The sequence below is a fragment of the Oryctolagus cuniculus genome, chromosome 2, assembly GCF_964237555.1.
Source record: "Oryctolagus cuniculus chromosome 2, mOryCun1.1, whole genome shotgun sequence".
NCBI lineage: Eukaryota > Metazoa > Chordata > Mammalia > Lagomorpha > Leporidae > Oryctolagus > Oryctolagus cuniculus.
This window is the reverse complement of record NC_091433.1, coordinates 111300199-111317461: the sequence shown is the minus strand read 5'-3', so window position 1 is coordinate 111317461 and position 17263 is coordinate 111300199. Positions and strand designations below refer to the sequence as shown.

At 52.0% G+C, this 17263-nt stretch overlaps 2 protein-coding genes across 2 annotated transcripts in view; one reads left to right on the top strand and one right to left on the bottom strand.

The window, feature by feature from the left end:
• Positions 1 to 11: 11 nt before the first annotated feature.
• Positions 12 to 4330, top strand: CIAO1 (cytosolic iron-sulfur assembly component 1). The gene is made up of 7 exons (XM_002710031.5): positions 12 to 324; positions 1426 to 1574; positions 1658 to 1769; positions 1859 to 1947; positions 2161 to 2362; positions 2804 to 2891; positions 3699 to 4330. Exons 1-7 carry the CDS (start codon positions 186 to 188, stop codon positions 3937 to 3939), a joined length of 1020 nt encoding a protein of 339 aa, XP_002710077.1. The 5' UTR covers positions 12 to 185; the 3' UTR covers positions 3940 to 4330.
• A 5111-nt stretch (positions 4331 to 9441) lies between these two features.
• Positions 9442 to 17263, bottom strand: part of SNRNP200 (small nuclear ribonucleoprotein U5 subunit 200) — a 31500-nt gene continuing 23678 nt past the window's right edge. Inside the window, exons 32-45 of the mRNA XM_008253830.4 lie at positions 16996 to 17187; positions 16723 to 16901; positions 16389 to 16540; positions 15452 to 15560; positions 13714 to 13822; positions 13160 to 13349; positions 12901 to 13065; positions 12571 to 12692; positions 12156 to 12299; positions 11900 to 12076; positions 11495 to 11655; positions 11309 to 11390; positions 9933 to 10025; positions 9442 to 9837 (exon numbers count right to left, since the gene is read on the bottom strand). Coding sequence (XP_008252052.2) covers positions 9694 to 9837; positions 9933 to 10025; positions 11309 to 11390; positions 11495 to 11655; positions 11900 to 12076; positions 12156 to 12299; positions 12571 to 12692; positions 12901 to 13065; positions 13160 to 13349; positions 13714 to 13822; positions 15452 to 15560; positions 16389 to 16540; positions 16723 to 16901; positions 16996 to 17187 — 2019 coding nt within the window. The 3' untranslated portion in view covers positions 9442 to 9693. The remainder of the gene's footprint in view (positions 9838 to 9932; positions 10026 to 11308; positions 11391 to 11494; positions 11656 to 11899; positions 12077 to 12155; positions 12300 to 12570; positions 12693 to 12900; positions 13066 to 13159; positions 13350 to 13713; positions 13823 to 15451; positions 15561 to 16388; positions 16541 to 16722; positions 16902 to 16995; positions 17188 to 17263) is intronic.

The window sequence follows — 17263 nt, the reverse complement described above, 5'->3', positions numbered from 1 at the left end:
TCCCAGAGGGCCATGCAGCCGCGCAGCGGGCGCTGTAGTTCCTGGTAGGGCCCCGGCCCCCGGCCGGAAGCTGGACCTGTGGGTGACTGCGGGCGCTGGAGTGGGCGTCGCGGAGGCTCGCGCGCCTGTAGCAGCGGTCAGCGCGGCTGACTGCCCACCTCCTCCTCACCCTGCGCCCTGTCGCCATGAAGGATTCTCTGGTGCTGCTGAGCCGTGTCTCGGCGCACCCGGACTCCCGCTGCTGGTTCCTGGCCTGGAACCCTGCAGGGACTCTGCTGGCCTCGTGCGGTGGCGACCGTAGAATCCGCATCTGGGCCACCGAAGGTAAGGCTGGCCTGCCTGTGCGACCTGCGCCGAGCGCGCACCGACGAGGCCGACCCCGAACGAATTACAGACCGCGGGATGGGCGACCTCCGAGTCAGGCGTTAGGCACCCTTAGAAGGGTTTTTCGTGCAAAGGAGGCAGCAAGTGCTGGACGCGAAACGCCGACAGACAGGCTGGAACTCTTGCGGAATGGTAACAGTTGCGGAGGCAGCAAGATGTGGAGACGGGGTGGCGGGAAAGTAGCTCGCGGGAACCCTGGCACCCGCTAGGTGAACTTTGCCTTTTATCCCGAGGGCATTTGGGAGCCATTGTCAGTTGTCAATCAGGGTGGTGACTCCGTGGGAAGCAGATTCAGTTACTCTTTGAAGAAGCTTGTTTAGGGTGGGCGTTGTGGTGCAGCAGGTTAAGCCGCAGCTAACACCGGCCTCCCTTATGAGCCCCGGCTGGAGTCCCAGCTGCTCCTGCTAGTCCAGCTCCCTGCTGATGTTCCTGGGAAGGCAGCGGATGATGGCCCAAGTGCTTGGAGACCAGGATGGAGTGCCGGACCTAGCCCTGGCTGTTGTGGACATTTGAAGAGTTGCTTTGGTTTTCTTTTTTTAAGATTTATTTATTTGAAAGGCAGAGTTATAGAGAAGCAGAGGCAGAGAGAGAGAGAGGTCTTCCTTCTGCTGGTTCACTCCCAATTGGCCGCAACAGCCAGAGCTGGACCAATCCGGCGCCAGCAGCTCCTTCCAGGTCCCCATGCAGGTGCAGGGGCCCAAGGACTTGGGCCATCTTCTACTGCTTTCCTAGGCCACAGCAGAGAGCTGGATCGGAAGAGGACCAGCCAGGACTCGAACCAGTGCTCATAGGGGATGCTGGCACTGCAGGCCGTGGCTTTACCTGCTACTCTACAGCGCCAGCCCCTGCTCTGATTTTCAAATAAGTAAATAAGCCTCTTTAACAAGAAGAAAGAAAAAGAGCATGTTGTTAAATAGACTGATGGAGCCTTATCCCTACAACTTGGCCCCGCTCCTAGCCCCATTGTCAGATGGCATTGGTGATGCCCCCGCGCCTCCTGATGACCCCAGCTCCAGAGCCTATCCTGTCCTCTGCTCTTAGGTGACAGCTGGGTCTGCAAGTCTGTCCTTTCTGAAGGCCACCAGCGCACCGTGCGGAAGGTGGCCTGGTCTCCCTGTGGGAACTACCTGGCCTCTGCCAGCTTTGATGCTACCACCTGCATTTGGAAGAAGAACCAGGATGACTTTGAGGTAAGCATGCTGGAGGGGACCTTGCTCCTTAGGGCGAGTTTAGGAACCTCAGCCAACCCTTCTCAACCCTCCTCCCTTTGCAGTGTGTAACCACTCTTGAGGGCCATGAAAACGAGGTCAAGTCAGTGGCTTGGGCCCCATCTGGCAACCTCCTGGCCACCTGCAGCCGAGACAAGAGTGTGTGGGTCTGGGAAGGTGAGTCCCGGGTCCCTGCAGGAGTCGGGACCCAGCTGACAGCCGTTCCACGGTGGGCTTCCGGCTTCCCTTCCTTTTGTCTCCCACAGTGGACGAAGAGGATGAGTATGAATGTGTCAGTGTCCTCAACTCCCATACACAGGATGTCAAGCACGTGGTTTGGCACCCAAGTCAGGAGGTAACCGTTGCCCAGCATGGGCTCCTGGTGGGCGGGGACCCTGGGGAGAAGGTGGGCGCCCAGCCTTTTTCTGCTCCTCAGCCTCAGGCTGTCAGTACGGGGTCTCTGTGACCAGAAGACCCTGGTCTGAGCCCTGGGACTGTGCTACCCGGCACACAGGCACTTCCTGGGCCACACAGGCGAGTGCTGGGTCTCTCCCCTCCTTCCCCCCAGCTGTTAGCCTCTGCCAGCTACGACGACACAGTGAAGCTCTACCGGGAGGAAGAGGATGACTGGGTGTGCTGCGCCACCCTGGAGGGCCATGAGTCTACTGTGTGGAGCTTGGCCTTTGACCCCAGCGGCCAGCGCCTGGCGTCCTGCAGTGATGACCGAACTGTGCGCATCTGGCGCCAGTATCTACCAGGCAATGAACAAGGTGCGGGTCCAGTAGCGGAGCTACAGGAGACACGAGAGGCGTGTGGTCTGCTGGGACACATGCCTGATGGTGGCACGTTGGAGTAAAAGGAGCGTGTGCCAGGAGAGGGCTCCAGATAGAACACTCAGAGGAGCTGGGGAAAGCTGCGTGAACAAGGGGTCATAGGATGGGAAGGATTTGAGGAGGAGTCGGGTGGGTTGGCTCAGCTGGTTGCGTGGCCTTCGAAGGCAAGCTGCTAGGTGGGTACGCGATAGTCTGCGGCAGGACGGGAGTATTTCCTTCTTGGAGTTCTGCTCCAGGAGGACCCGTGTGGCCACAGTGTGTGCTGCGGGTCGGTGAGGATGGCGACAGGGATGGGCACGGCGACTCAGGATGGCCTGAAGTCTGCGGTGCGCAGCTCCTCCGCCGAGGCCTCGGGCTCAGAACCGGTCTGTCTTGCAGGGCTGGTGTGCAGCGGCTCTGCCCCCAGCTGGAAGTGTGTCTGCACTTTGTCTGGCTTCCACTCCAGGGCCATTTACGACATTGCCTGGTAAGACCTCCATCCCCACCCCACTCCTGGTAAAGCAGGGATTTGAGAGACATCGTGACCCTCTGTCCTGCTACCAGCGGGGCACAAGAGAAGAGCCGCCCTGTTTCTGTAGATGAGGCCCCCTGTCCACCATGCTAGAGCCGGCCGGCCTGCGAGTCCCAGGGGCAGGACTCAGCCTTAGACCCAGGAGCCCTGGTTAGGAGCGCAGGCTCTGAGGGCAGCACCAGCCCCGGGATTCACGCAGTGCCAGTCCGTCCAGAGAGCAGGACTGAATCTGTGGATCGGTGGTTGGGGTTGTTACGGTTTGGAAACACAGAGGGAGAGTTAGGCAGAAGACAGTTCTGGCCCTGAGAGGGAGGCCTAAGAATTAATGCTAAACAAAGGAAAAAGTTCATAGGCGTCCAAGCATAATTAGTATTAGCAAACAGTTTGGAGTAACGCATACGAGTATGTTGCAAAAAAAGTGGACTTAAGCAAATAATGGTAAAACTCAGTAGCCTGTTCTATCAGTTAAAAAAGACTTCAAAGCATGGGAAACCACTTATGCTCAATGAGAAGTGTGCTCTTCAGAGCTGCTTGGGGTTTTTAGGTTAGTTATAACTGGAAGGCGTATGGAGGCATCTGCAGACCGAGGGAGGTGCTGCTCGTGGCTCTGTCTTTGGGACACTCCCCGGTAAGACTGAGCTGAGGCCTGCAGCTGGGAAGAGAACAGGCAGGGACTGTAGAACAGATCTCTCTCTCGCCCAGTTTGCCAGACTGGGGAGGGAAGAGCAGTCTGCACACCTCCTGATGGCACATTTCTCCCAGGTGTCAGCTGACCGGGGCCCTGGCTACAGCTTGTGGGGACGATGCCATCCGAGTGTTTGAGGAGGATCCCAGCTCGGACCCGCAGCAGCCCACCTTCTCCCTGACGGCCCATTTGCGCCAGGCCCATTCCCAGGATGTCAACTGCGTGGCCTGGAACCCCAAGGAGCGGGGGCTCCTGGCTTCCTGCAGTGATGATGGGGAGGTGGCCTTCTGGAAGTACCAGCAGCCTGAAGGCCTCTGAGCTGCCTTGACTTCGGCATCACAGTTCCTGAGAAAGTGTGCTGAGACTTTGCCAGTCCCAGGAGGGCCTGGAGGAGCATCCTTGACCTTGATTCAACTTGGCTGGCTTCTCTGCAGACTCAAAAAGAGGCATGGAGCCACAGGGTGGCTGGCTTTTCCCCTCCTTTGACACGAGGCCCTCAGTAAAGAGCTACAGAATGCCAGTCCATTTTTGTTAACTCAGAGTTTGCTTGCTTTGGGACAGTGTTAAATTTGGGTGGGTGGGGAGTGTACTGTTTGTGTGTGTGTGTGTATACAAGGGTATGTCAGAAAGTTCCCAGAGATTGTATATTGTGAAAAGATCATGGGTTTCAAAAAAATTTTTGCACCAAAATAAACATCTTTTAATTCCATTTTCCATGAACTTTTTGAAGTTCCCTCATATATATGTAGAAGGGAGAGTGTGTCTCAGACCTTTCCAAAACTGTAAACTTTACAAAAATAATACATTTGAGTCCAAAGTCTTATTTTATAAGAACAGTCACAATTTAAAAAATTCCGTGGTAGTGGCTGGCACTGTGGCAGAGCAGGTAAAGCCACCACTTGCAGTGCTGACATCCCATATGGGCGCCGGTTCGAGACCCGGCTGCTCTGCTTCCGATCCAGCTCTCGGCTATGGCCTGGGAAAGCAGTGGAAGATGGTCCAAGTCCTTGGGCCCCTGCACCCGTGGGGAAGACCTACAAGAAGCTCCTGACGCCAGCACCGTGACTCACTAGGCTAATCCTCCACCTGTGGTGCTGGCACACCGGGTTCTAGTCCTGGTCGGTGCACTGGATTCTGTCCTGGTTGCTCTTCTTCCAGTCCAGCTCTCCGCTGTGGCCCGGGAAGGTAGTGGAGGATGGCCCAAGTGCTTGGGAGACCAGGAGGAAGCACCTGGCTCCTGGCTTTGAATCGGTGCAGCACGCCGGCCTTAGCGGCCATTTGGGGGTGAACCAGTGGAAGGAAGACCTTTCTGTCTGTCTCTCTCACTGTCTAACTCTGCCTGTCAAAAAAAAAAGAAGCTCCTGGCTTCAGATCAGTTCACCTCTGGCCGTTACGGCCAATTGGTGAGTGAACCAGCAGATAGAAGACCTCTCTGTCTCTCTGCCTAACTCTTTCAAATAAATAAATAAATAAATCTTAAAAAAAAGTTCTGTGGTAATTCCTTGTCTGAAATAGGTTCTGCCTTCCCAGTTTCTGGGTAAATTTCTGTATTTAAGACATTCTACTAGGGGCCAGCATTGTGGCACAGCAGGTCAGGCTACCGCCCGCAACACTGGCATCACATACGAGCGGTGGTTTGAGGCCCAGTTTTTGGTTTTGTTTGTTTTTTAAGATTTATTCATTTGTTCAAGAGGGAGAGACAGAAAGAAAGGTCTTCCTTTCTCTGTTCACTCCCCAAATGACTGCAATGACTGGAGCTGGGCCAGGCTGCAACCAAGGGCCAGAAGCTTGTTCCAGGTCTCCTACCTGGATGCAGGGGCCCAAGCACATGGGCCATCTACTGCTTTCCCAGGCGCATTAGCAGGGAGCTGCATTGGAAGTGAAGCAGCCAGAACTTGAACTGGAGTTCACATGGATGCCGGCTTGCAGGCTAAAGCTTGACCTACTGTGCTACAACGCTGGCCCTGATCTACAGAGTTAGAGGCAGAGGCAGAAAGAGCTAGAGAAGTCTTCCATCTGATGGTTCACTCCCCAAATGCCCACAATGGCCTTTGCTGGGCCGGCCAGGAGCTTCCTCTGAGCCTCGTGGGTGCAGGGGCCCAAGGACATGGGCTATCTTCTCCTGTTTTCCTAGGCCACAGCAGATAGCTAGATGGGAAGTGGAGCAACCAGGACTTGAACTGGCCCCTATATGGGATGCTGGCACTTCAGATGGCAGCTTAACCCACTGTGGTACAGCGCTGACCCCAGATAAAATCTTAAAAATAAGTTCAACCAATGTTAAAGGAAAATTTTTTTTTCCAGACAGAGTTAGACAGAAAGAGGAGAGAGATTTATAGACAGTGAGAGACAGAGAGAAAAGTCTTCCTTCCGTTGGTTCACTCCCCAAATGGCTGCTACAGCTGGCGCTACACCAATCCAAAGCCTCCCGGTCTCCCATGCGGGTGCAGGGCCCAAGCACTTGGGCCATCCTCCACTGCACTCCCGGGCCACAGCAGAGAGCTGGACTGGAAGAGGAGCAACCAGGACAGAATCCAGTACCTCAACAGGGACTAGAACCCAGGGTGCCGGCGCCACAGGAGGAAGATTAGCCAAGTGAGCCACAGAGCCCATATGGGATGCCGGCACTGCAGACAGTGGCCTTAACCACTATGCCACAGCACCAGCCCCAAATTACAGTATTTAGACTTGGCTATTTGGCTAACCATTTTCTGAAAAATTAATGGAATAAACCTTTTACTTCCCAGTAAATAACTGATAAAAGCTCTCAAGCAAAAATTTGCATTTCTGAAAACTTGCATTTCTACCATGAGCTTTATTGATGGTGAAATGTATACACATTTCATAGAAGTATGTATTTCAATGATCCAACATTTTCCAAATGACCAATGCACGACATTACAATTCATGGGTAAAATTCACTCATAGTGTAAACAGGGCCAGCATCATGGTATAGCAGGTTAAGCCATAGCGAGCAACACCAGCATCTCGGGTAGGTGTCAGTTCTAGTCCTGGCTGTTCTGCTGCTTACCCAGCTCCTGACTAATGCACCTGGGGAAGCAGGGGAAGATGGCCTAACTGCTTGGGCCCCTGCCATCCATGTGAGACCTGGATGGAGTTTCAGGCTCCTTGCTTTGGCCTGGCCCAGCCCCAGCTGTTGCAGTGGAGTGAACCAATGGATAGAAGATCTCTTTCCCTCCTAAAGACTGCCTTTCAAATAAATCTATTAAAAAAAAAAAAAAAAAGAGTAAAGTCAGGTTTAACAGAACTGAATAGAAGCCAGGTGGGGCTGGTTTTGTGGCATAGCAGGTTAAGCCACTGCCTGCAATACTGGCACCCCATATAAGCTCCAGTTCGAATCCACCAGCTCCACTTCTGATCCAGCTCCCTGTTAACGCGCCCGGGAAAGCAGTGGAAGATGGCCAAAATGCTCAGATCCCTGAACCCACGTGGGAGACCACAATAAACCTCCTGGCTTCAGCCTGGCCCACTCTGGGCTTTTGTGGCCATCTTGAAAGTGAACCAGCAGATGGAACATCTTTGTCTCTGCTCTTCTCTCTGCCTCTCAAGTAAATAGATCTTTAAAAACAAACAAAAAGAATGGGTGAAGTTTCAGATTCTACATTGCTTTTAAGAAACTACTACCTTGAGGGCTGGTGCTGTGGCGCAGTGGGTTAATGCACTGGCCTGAAGTGCCAGCATCCCACATGGGTGCCGGTTCGAGTCCCAGCTGCTCCTCTTCCAATCCAGCTCTCTGCTAAGGCCTGAGAGAACATTTTCTCTCTCTCTCTGCCTCTCCTCTGTGTAACTCTGACTAAATAAAGTTACTACTTGAAGAATATTAATGTAGTATCAAAAGAATAGCCATAATTATCTGAACAGGCTTTTTTTATTTTTTTGACAGGCAGAGTGGTCAGTGAGAGAGAGAGAGACAGAGAGAAAGGTCTTCCTTTTGCCGTTGGTTCACCCTCCAATGGCCGCTGCAGCCGGCGTACCACGCTGATCTGATGGCAGGAGCCAGGTACTTCTCCTGGTCTCCCATGGGGTGCAGGGCCCAAGCACTTGGGCCATCCTCCACTGCACTCCCTGGCCACAGCAGAGAGCTGGACTGGAAGAGAGTCAACCGGGACAGAATCCGGTGCCCCGACTGGGACTAGAACCTGGTGTGCCGGCGCTGCAAGGCAGAGGATTAGCCTAGTGAGCCGCAGCGCCGGCTCTGAACAGGCTTTTTTAAAACTCCTTCCAGGGCCAGCACTGTGGCTCAGCAGGTTAACGCCCAGGCCTGAAGCGCCGGCATCCCATGTGGGCGCCAGTTTGAGACCTGTCTGCTCCACTTCCGATCCAGCTCTCTGCTATGGCCTGGGAGAGCAGTGAAAGATGGCCCAACTCCTTGGGCCCCTGCACCCACGTTGGAGACCTGGAGAAGGCTTCTGTCGCCTGGCTCCAGATTGGTGCAGCTCCGGCCACTGTGGCCAGTTGGGGAGTAAACCATCAGATGGAAGACCTCTCTCCTTCTCTCTCTGTGTAACTCTTTCAAATAAATAAATCTTCAAAAACAAAACAAAACAACTCCTCCCTTTTCCAGCTCTATGTCTTTGTGAAGCCAGCTTGCTTCACCTCAAACCACATAGAAGATTGTAGAACCAGTTCAGACTCCAATGGTCATTAAGCCAGACCTTAGAGATTTGCAAAACCATACATTCCGCACTTTTCCCTGGGTTTGTTTTGAAAGTCATTTTAAAATAAAACATAGTGGCTAATTTTGTGACACTAAGTCACCTCTTCAATGCCAGCATCTCAGGTTAGAGTGCAGGTTCAAGTCCCAGCTACTCCACTTCTGATCCAGCTTCCTGCAAATGCGCCTGGGAAGACAGCAGATGACCCTGCCACCCATGTAGAAGACCAGGATAAGTTCCGGGCTCCTGGCTTTGGCCTGTCCCAGCCCTGGCTCTTGCAGCCATTTGGAGAATGATGGAAGATCTCTGTCTCCCTCTTTGTTGCTCTTTTAAATAAATGAATAAATAAGTCCATCTTTAAAGCTAACATATTATTTTAAAATGAAGTTAACTTCTAATGAGTGAAATAATAGTTATTTCAAATTTTTTTTTTTTTTTTGGCTTTTTTTATTTGAAAGGCAGAGTTACAAAGCAGCAGAGGCAGAGGCAGAGAGAGATGTTCTATCCACTGGTTCACTCCCAAATAGCTGCAACAGCCGGAGCTGGGCCAATCTGAAGCCAGGAACCAGGAGCTTCTTCCAGGTCTCCCATGTGGGTGCAGGGGCCCAAGCACTTGGGCTGTCTTAGACTGCTTTCCCAGGCCATAGCAGAGAGCTGGATCGGAAGCGGAGCAGCTGGATCTCGAACTGGCACCCAAATGGGATGCTGACACTGCAGGAGGCAGCATTACGGGCTAGCCCACAGCGCCAGCCCCAGTTATTTTAATTTAAGGTGTTTTTATTCTTAATAAATACCAAGAGGCATAACCTAAAGGTTCTTTGGGCTTCTTAATATTTTGTAGAAAGAGGTCTTTGGACCCTAGGGAAATTGCCCTTCAGAATCATCTTTGGTTTTGTGCAGTTATTCATAAAGAACAGAAGGTAGGAATTTAGAAAATCTAAAGATGTAGATTACAGTCAGTTTACCAAGAATGGGTCACATCTCCCTTCTGTGCTGCCTCCAGGCTGAGATGGGCACAAGTGACAGTCCCAGTTTTGTTCCCAAAGGGCCTGATTATAAGCAAGTTCAGTAGCTGACATAACAAATGTCTGTGGCAAGGCCTCAGGCTGGAAGAAGAATCTTCTGAACGGACTAATACGAAGACAAATGGTTTCTCCAAGTCATTTTATTAGAACGTCTGACAAACTGTGAGGAACATGCCTACAAACGCTGTACACGGTTTATGCTTCACGTGACACCTGCAGACACCAGGTCCACAGTGTGGACTGTGAGCTCGTGAAAGGAAAAAGGGGGGGTGGGCTGAACCGGTGCCAGGCCCACAGATCTGATCTCCATGGCCAAGATCCCTACAACTGGGTTCCTAGTTCATGTTCAACTATCCTTGACGCCTCGGGATTCAATCCGAGTCGCTGTCTGTCTCGGCTTCTTTCACATCCACACTGAATTTGTACTCCTGGTCACAGCCCATGTAAGCGTCACTCATGAAGTACAAGGTGTAGTTGTGGGCCCCAGTGGCGGGGGCCACGAAGTCCAGCTTCACCTAGAGAGAGCAGGCAGAAATCAGATGCCATGGACCCAGGGGAGGAGTTCTCACCCTGCCCTGCCTGAGGACAAACGCTGGGCCAGTGCACTCACCTTGGCCTTCTGCTGCAGGGTCAGCCTCTTGATGGAGATGAGGCTGTTGGACTTGGCATCTCCGATCACTACCCACCAGCCCTCTTCACGTTTCTGCAGGGACCAAAAACCAAGAACTTACAAAACTTGATGGCTACAGCTGACCGTGAGAACGGTTACAAAAGCAGAATAACAAAAACCAGACAAAGCTTTCCAAATTTCTTTCTTCCTGAAATACAATTTGATATACCTAAGATTTTGGAACTACATGTCTCAAATGGACCCAGTGAAACATTTTTTATTTATTTATTTGACAGGCAGAGAAATAAGAGTTCCTATGCACTGGCTCACTCCCCAAATGCCTGGGACTGGGGACTCAATCCAGGTCTCCATGACCCCACTACCAGGCCCACTGCTGCTTCCCAGGATGTGCATTGGCAGGAAGCCAGAATCAGGAGCAGAGCCAAGACCTGAACTCAGGCCCTCCAATATGGGATGCAGGCATCTTAACTGCTAGGCGTGTGCCTGCCCCCGCCCCCTGCCCCCCTAATTTTTGGGCGGTGGAACAACTCATTGGTTGGCCCTTGTCCCAAGGTACTTCTATTTAGCGCTTGCCACTGACTGTACTGTTACAGATACAGTCTAGGTGCTGGCAGCTTCGAGTTCCTCAGGGAGTTTAAGTACAAGGCTATGTTCCTGATGAGAAAACTCCCTGCCATGGGGGTGGGCCTGCAGCCGAGGAGCCAAAGCAGGCCCTGCAGAGGGCTCATTTCAGTGAAGCCTTGCCTCTCTACTGGCCACTCCAGTCATAAAGCCTAAGTCTCCCAGTGTAAAACACTCTTTCCTCAGAGCCTGCTGAACTTGTTCTGGGCTCCAGTTCCTGACTCCAGCTTCCTGCTAATACACACAAGTAATACACGGTGGGGAGAGGCGGGGGCAAAGGCGATGGCCCAAGTGATTCAGTTCCTGCCACCCACAGGGGAGACCTGAATCATGCTCCCATGTCAGCCCAGCTCAGTATCAGCCCTTGGTGAGCGTTTAGGGCGAAGCAGTGGCAGGAAGCTCTGTCTCTACACAGAGTGAAACAGAGTATGAAAGAAATACCAACTAGAAAAGCCCCAAGTGTCCTAAAAACATTTAGACAAATGAATACACACATACCATACAGACTGACAACACAGCACAACTGATGTGTGGAACACGGTCAATCATCTGAATTATTTAAAGGTATGTAGGAAAATAAAGAAAACAACTCATGGCTCCAAGATTAATTCTGAGCCTGTAAGTTCACTATCACTTTGAATTCCTATCCCCCAGTGCACTGCACCCTCATCCCCAGGTAGCCAGTGGATAGGGCCTCAAGTCAACACCTGGGGAAGCCAGCTGCCAGGACATACCTGTGGGAAGAGAGGTGCGATAACAGGGCCCGTGACTTCCTCCTCTCGCTCCAGCTGCACCAGCACCACAACTGGTCCGCCACTGTTGGGGGGGGACGGGGAGAAGTGGGCAGCACATCAGCAAGGCACACGGTCATGCTCTGCCCAGCAGGGACCCCGGGCAGGCCGCCTGGCCCTCTGGCTCACCTGCGGATGCTGTCCTTATCCACCACTTCGTAAGACAGCTCAATGTTAGGGTAGCGGTTGCAAAAGCGGGCCACATCAGCGATCTGGCTGTCAGTCAGCTGAAGCAATGCATTTCGTTCTTCATCCTCCATCTCCATGATGTCGAAAACACTCTCCACGCCCTGCATGGGGTATTCAGAAGTCAGAGAAGAGAATGCAGACCAAGAGCAAAGGGCAAGGACCCACGGAGCTGCTCACTGACTTCCCCTGCTAGGACATCATCTAAAGCAGTGCTGCTGGAAGCTCCTCAAGCACCTCAACACGGACACCCCTAGAGGGTCAGATCTAGAAGTCTCCCCGACTAGGACTCACCCCTGCAACCACCCCAGTCCAGCACACTCGGATCTTGGTCCCCCACCCAGTCACCTTGTCTGTGCAACGTTTGATATGCTCTGAGGTGAAGTGCGGCAGCTGCTTCAGGTAAGAGTCCTTGGACCACATGGCCTGGGTGACCATCTGGGCCAGTTCCATGGCTGCCAGAGCAGGGCTGAGCCACCCATTGCTGGAGAGGACGTCCACACAGGCCTGGATGAGCCTGATAGCCTGAATGGGGACAGGATGGTGAGAGCAGGCAGGGCTGGCCCCAAGCTTCCTAGGCCTCCACTCCACACCCACACTCTACCTTACTGAGGATTTCCTCTGTGTCTGACTGCAGCTCAGCACTCAGCTGCATGCGCGACAGGTGAGCCTGCAGAAGCAGGTTGGTCTTGACGTGGGGATCATTGAACTTGGGATTATTCAGCTTGTGGGGAACCTTCTGAGCCAACTAGAAAACGAGAAGGAAAAAAAATAGCTGCTGATGAACAGATGACCCTATGTGAGACCAGCTCAGGCCAAAAGCATCACGTGGCCCGGGCCCGCAAACTCCCAATACCCAAAAGTACGTGGGAGGAAGATGGTGGATAGAGTCGTGTGGGAGTGACGTACAGAGGTGGGGGGCCATAGAGAGGGGTGCTGGTAGCACGGATGCCATGTGGTCTGAGCACACCGGCCAAGTCTGACTTGCAAAGGTGCTCTCCTAAAGCCGACGTCCTCACCTGCCGCAGGAGGTTGTCCTCGTGGTGCCGGATGGGAATGTTCTCATACTCTGCTGCATTGGAGATGATCTCGATAAGCCCTCGCACCTTGGTCTTGGCATTCAGGGACATACTGAAGAGCTCTGACAGAGAAAGAGGAAATTTTGGAAAAGACAAAAGCAGGCAGAAAAGGGGCAGGGAGAGAGGGTTTCCTGCCAGGGCTGCGCTCTCCTGAGACACCACCCTTGTGACATACAGAGAGCCCTGACATCTCTTCTCCCAGCAGGCTCCAAACCCTCTGGCAGGAGAAGGCTCCCACAGACTCAGACCCAAGCAGCCAAGGCCCCTCACCAATGGTGGTGTAGTTGATATAGTAGTAGGCGGCGATCATGCCCAGGTTCAGCGGCGCCACGTCCATCTCATCCTCGATGCTGATGCACTTGGACTGCTCCAGGTCGCTCAGGGTCTGTTCCACCAGTTCTGACAAGTGGTCGGACAAGTGACGATGGGAGATGCCTGTGCAGGTCAGAGGCAAGGTGGGAGGCTCAGGAGAAGCCCAGCAGGGCTGGGAAAACCAGCACAGCATGCGTCTGACCCAGGCTCCACTGACCCTGCAGGTTGTAGTAATTGGGGTTCTGCGTCATGCGGCGGTACAGGAAGGTCCAGGTGAGGTAGTCCACAGCGTCCTGCTTGTTCTCGATGGTCTTAGTGACAATCTCCGCATTGAAGTGGTCGTGCATACAGTGGTCCAGGTGAGACTCCACTGGCAATGGCTCGTACAAGAACTTCTTGAAGAAATCCTGGATTGGGGGAGGGGACGTAGTAATGAAGTCACTGACAACATGGTCACAGAGAAGGGCCTCAGGCAAGTCAGTAGAGAATGCTTCTTTGTAGACACACGAGTAATAAAAAAAAAAAAAACAAGAGAAACATGTCCAAAATGTGGCATTGCTGGCTATAATCTACAGCAGGAACGGGACACACTAAGTCACATGGGCAGAACAGTAAGCAGTGTGTGAGGAAAGATGGCGCCATCCAGTGGGCAAAGACTTCAACAGAGAGTGGCAACAGCAATAGCAAATTAAAAGGCAGCGGAGCTCCATGTGGCTTAGTGGCTTATGAGAGAATCCATGTGAAGGTGGTGTCACCCAGGCCAGCACTGACCTTTTTGGAGCCCTGACACATGATAACACAGCGGCCCTCATCGTCCTGCAGAGGGCGGTTGGCGTGGCCCACCATCTGAAGCACGTCATATATGGGGTAATCCACGTAGCTGTGATGGGGAGAGCAAGAGATGCATCACCAGGGGGACTCCTCAGAAGCCTGCCTGCCTTCCACATCAAAGTGCAAACATGGGGACATGTGGTCAAATATAGCAAGACTCTTTATGAACTTTTTATGGATGAAATTAGTTTCATTTGATATTTCAGTTTTTAAGTGTAAGGGTCATGTATTTGTTGCTTGAACCAAAGCTACAAACCTATCTAATGTCAAAAAGCAAAATATGGGGCTGGCACTGTGGCGTAACAGGTAAGGTTGCTGCCTGCAGCGTCGGCATCCCAAATGGGCACCGGTTTGAGTCCCAGCTACTCCACTTCCAATCCAGCTCTCTGCTAATGTGCCTGGGAAAGCAGCTGCAGATGGCCCAAGTGCTTGGGCCCCGGCACCCACTTGGGAGACCTGGAAGAAGCTCCGCTTTGGATCAGCTCAGATCTAACCACTGTAGCCACTTGGGGAATGAACTAGTGGATGGAAGATCTGTCTTTCCCTCTCTGTAACTCCACCTTTCAAAAGAAATCTTAAAAAAAAAAAAAAAAAAAAAAAAGAAGCAAAATATTTCCCCACTGAAGGATCAAATGTGCAAGTCAAGGTTTCCAAACACAATAGCTGTGTACTTTCTGAGTTATCAAGCTACCTGACTTAAACCCAAACCTAGCAGCAGATTCAGGCATTAAAAATGAAGCCATAAAATAAAATAATCTGTATCTTAAGGAAAAGATTAAATTATTCATTTTCTAAGAAAGACTGGACTTTCTACTTGCCACTACACAGGGTGTGGGCATGACCAAGTCTATGAAGTCTTCCTAACCTATAAAACAGATTAACAACATAACCTGTAGCATTCCTCCTGGCTTGCTATGCTCTGAGTAAGATCTGCCTATCCAACTCACACAGATGTTTAATCCCCAAAGTTGTAAACCTTCCTCTGTACACCCTTCATGCCCATCAGATGCCAGACCAAAGGAGATGCCCAATCTTGGTCTGTGAACCTCCAAAACTGTTAAATAAAATTAACTTCCTGGGGTCAGTGCTGTGGCATTGTGGGTTAAGCCTCTGCCTGTGGCACCAGCATCCCAAATGGGTGCCGGTTCAAGTCCTGGCTACTGCATTTCTGATCCAGCTCCCTACTAATGGTCTGGTAAAGCAGTGAGAGATGGCCCAAGTGCTTGGGCCCCTGCACCCATGTGGGAGACCCCGAAGAAGCTCCTGACTTCAGATAGGCCCAGCTCCAGCCCTTGTGGCCATTTGGGGAGTAAACCAGCAGATAGAAGACCTCTCTATCTGTAACTCTGCTTCTTAAGTAAATAAATAAATCTTAAAAAAAAATTAACTTCCTTCATAAGCAGATTCTCTCAGGTAAGACACAGCTAATCAAATGCATAAAGCTAATACATGGCTCTAACTTCCTGGTTCTCCCACACGCTGAAATATGAAAATAACTAAAAACCAAATGTGCAACTAGTTCCAAGACAAAATCCTCACAGCACATGGCTGCGGTAGAATTTCAGCTGCGTATTTATTTCCCTTATACTTTTTCTTCATAGTATCTTCATTTCTGCGTCTGCAGACTAAGTTCACTTCAGGAGGGAAGTTTGTTAATGCAGAGCCCAACCATACTCACGCATGGATCTTGCCATTGTAGTACTGGGTGTCCATGATGATCACCAGGTGGGCAGCCACACTCATGCCCCAGCAGAGACTCCGAGAAGCCACCACCACCTGGATAGCCCCTGAGCAGCAGAGGGAAAAGAAGACTCAAGGCAGGGCTCTCTGGACAAATCAGGATCTCTGTCTCATGCACAGGCAGCTGTTTCAGAACTCAGAGCTAGGCTGGTGGGGATTGAGGTCTGACATGACTCAGAGACCTAACAGCGCTACATGAAAGGTAACCCTGCTACTGCTGCCTTGCTCCAAGGACCATCCCAGAGGAAATGAGGCTATCCTGGAACAGAATCCAAAGGCTAGGGAAAGCAAGGCTTATACTACAGTGGCAAGGACTGGCCCCGTCAGTGGCAAGTACTAACACCAACTCAGCCACAGGCTAGCTCAGCAAAAGGAAGCAAAATCGAACTAACCATGAGCATGCCCCAAGCTAGACAGGCTCAAGTGTGGAAGAGGGACAGTGATTCTGGCAGGGCCACTGCAGGTCCACCAGGCAGTATCAAAGTGGCACCACTCTGAAACGCCATAGGTAAACAAGGGACAGTGACCAAGAGACCGCTGAAGGGACAATCAGAGCTCTACTGCATATTAATGTCTGAGATCCACCCACCTTAGGGAGTCAGGTATCCATGGAAAACCATGTAGTGCTGAAAGTCTTAGACTTTAACACCTTAGATGTGCCTGTTTCCTCATCTAAAGAGTAGGGATATTTGTACCCCCTATACCACAAGGTTCTTGAGAGGATCAAATAAGGTGATGGAATAATCCCAACAGTACTTCAAAAACGAGTGTGCTGTGGGAAAACATCACCCACACCCTGAAGTCTGACACATGCCAATTGGTAGGAGCCTTGGACACGATCTCACTCCACACCATGAGGTGTTTTTTTTTTTTACCTGAACTGAAGAGCTGTTCCACCAAGCGTCGCTCCATGGGGCTGAGCCCTTCATGCAGGTAGCCCACCCCGTTTAGCAGTGTTTCCTTGAGTGTGCTGTCACTTAGCTTCTCCAGGTATGGGATCAGATCCTTCTCCGTGCAGTGCAAAAACCTGAGTGACGTAAGCACTGACTCAGCTCAGAGTGGCTCGGTTCTGAGGCAGATAGCTACCAGCCAAGCAGCCCTAGCCCCAAATCTGATGGGGCTACCGCCGACCCTTATCAACAGAGCACCCTTCAGGGTGGGCCAACTTCCCTCACCCTCACCCTCACCCTCCCCCAGGCCCGGGCCCACCTCTGCCGTTGGATGTCTGCTGCACATGTGGTGAGGATGTCGATTGCAGTGAGGCGGGTCTGCTTGCGTGATGGGACAAAGACAATGACAGGCTTCTTGGGGGAGTGCTTGGTGATAGCGTGGTACACAGGCTTGGCCATGGACAGCAGGCGAGTCTGTGTGTGGCTGATGTTGAAGCCCTGGAGACCAAGGAAGAAACAACACACACAGGCTCCCAAACCTGGGTAAGCTGGGGTGTCTGAGGCCACGGAGGATGGGGACAGTGGGTCCTACCTGGATGTGCAGCTCCAACGGCACAGGGCGCACGTTAGGGTGGAAGTTGAAGGTGGAGGTGGCACTGCAGCCCAGCCAGTGGGCCACATCCTTAGCATTGGAGAGCGAGGAGCTAAGTGCCACAATGCGAATAGGCCGCTCGATCTGGGAGGAGATGTAGCGCATACGGGAGCAGATAACTTCTAAGACAGGCTGGAAAAGAGGGAGGAGTGTCACTCCAGACCCAGGTTCCCCAAACTCTGCCCCTAGTGCCCCTCAGTACATCACC

What these genes read in the sequence shown, in the direction of transcription:
- CIAO1 (XM_002710031.5), top strand. Translation starts at nt 186, where the DNA reads ATGAAGGATTCTCTGGTGCTGCTGAGCCGTGTCTCGGCGCACCCGGAC. An exon ending in GAGTGTGTGGGTCTGGGAAG is followed by an intron (nt 1,770 to 1,858) that starts GTGAGTCCCGGG and finishes TGTCTCCCACAG; the next exon opens with TGGACGAAGAGGATGAGTAT. An exon ending in GCCATTTACGACATTGCCTG is followed by an intron (nt 2,892 to 3,698) that starts GTAAGACCTCCA and finishes CATTTCTCCCAG; the next exon opens with GTGTCAGCTGACCGGGGCCC.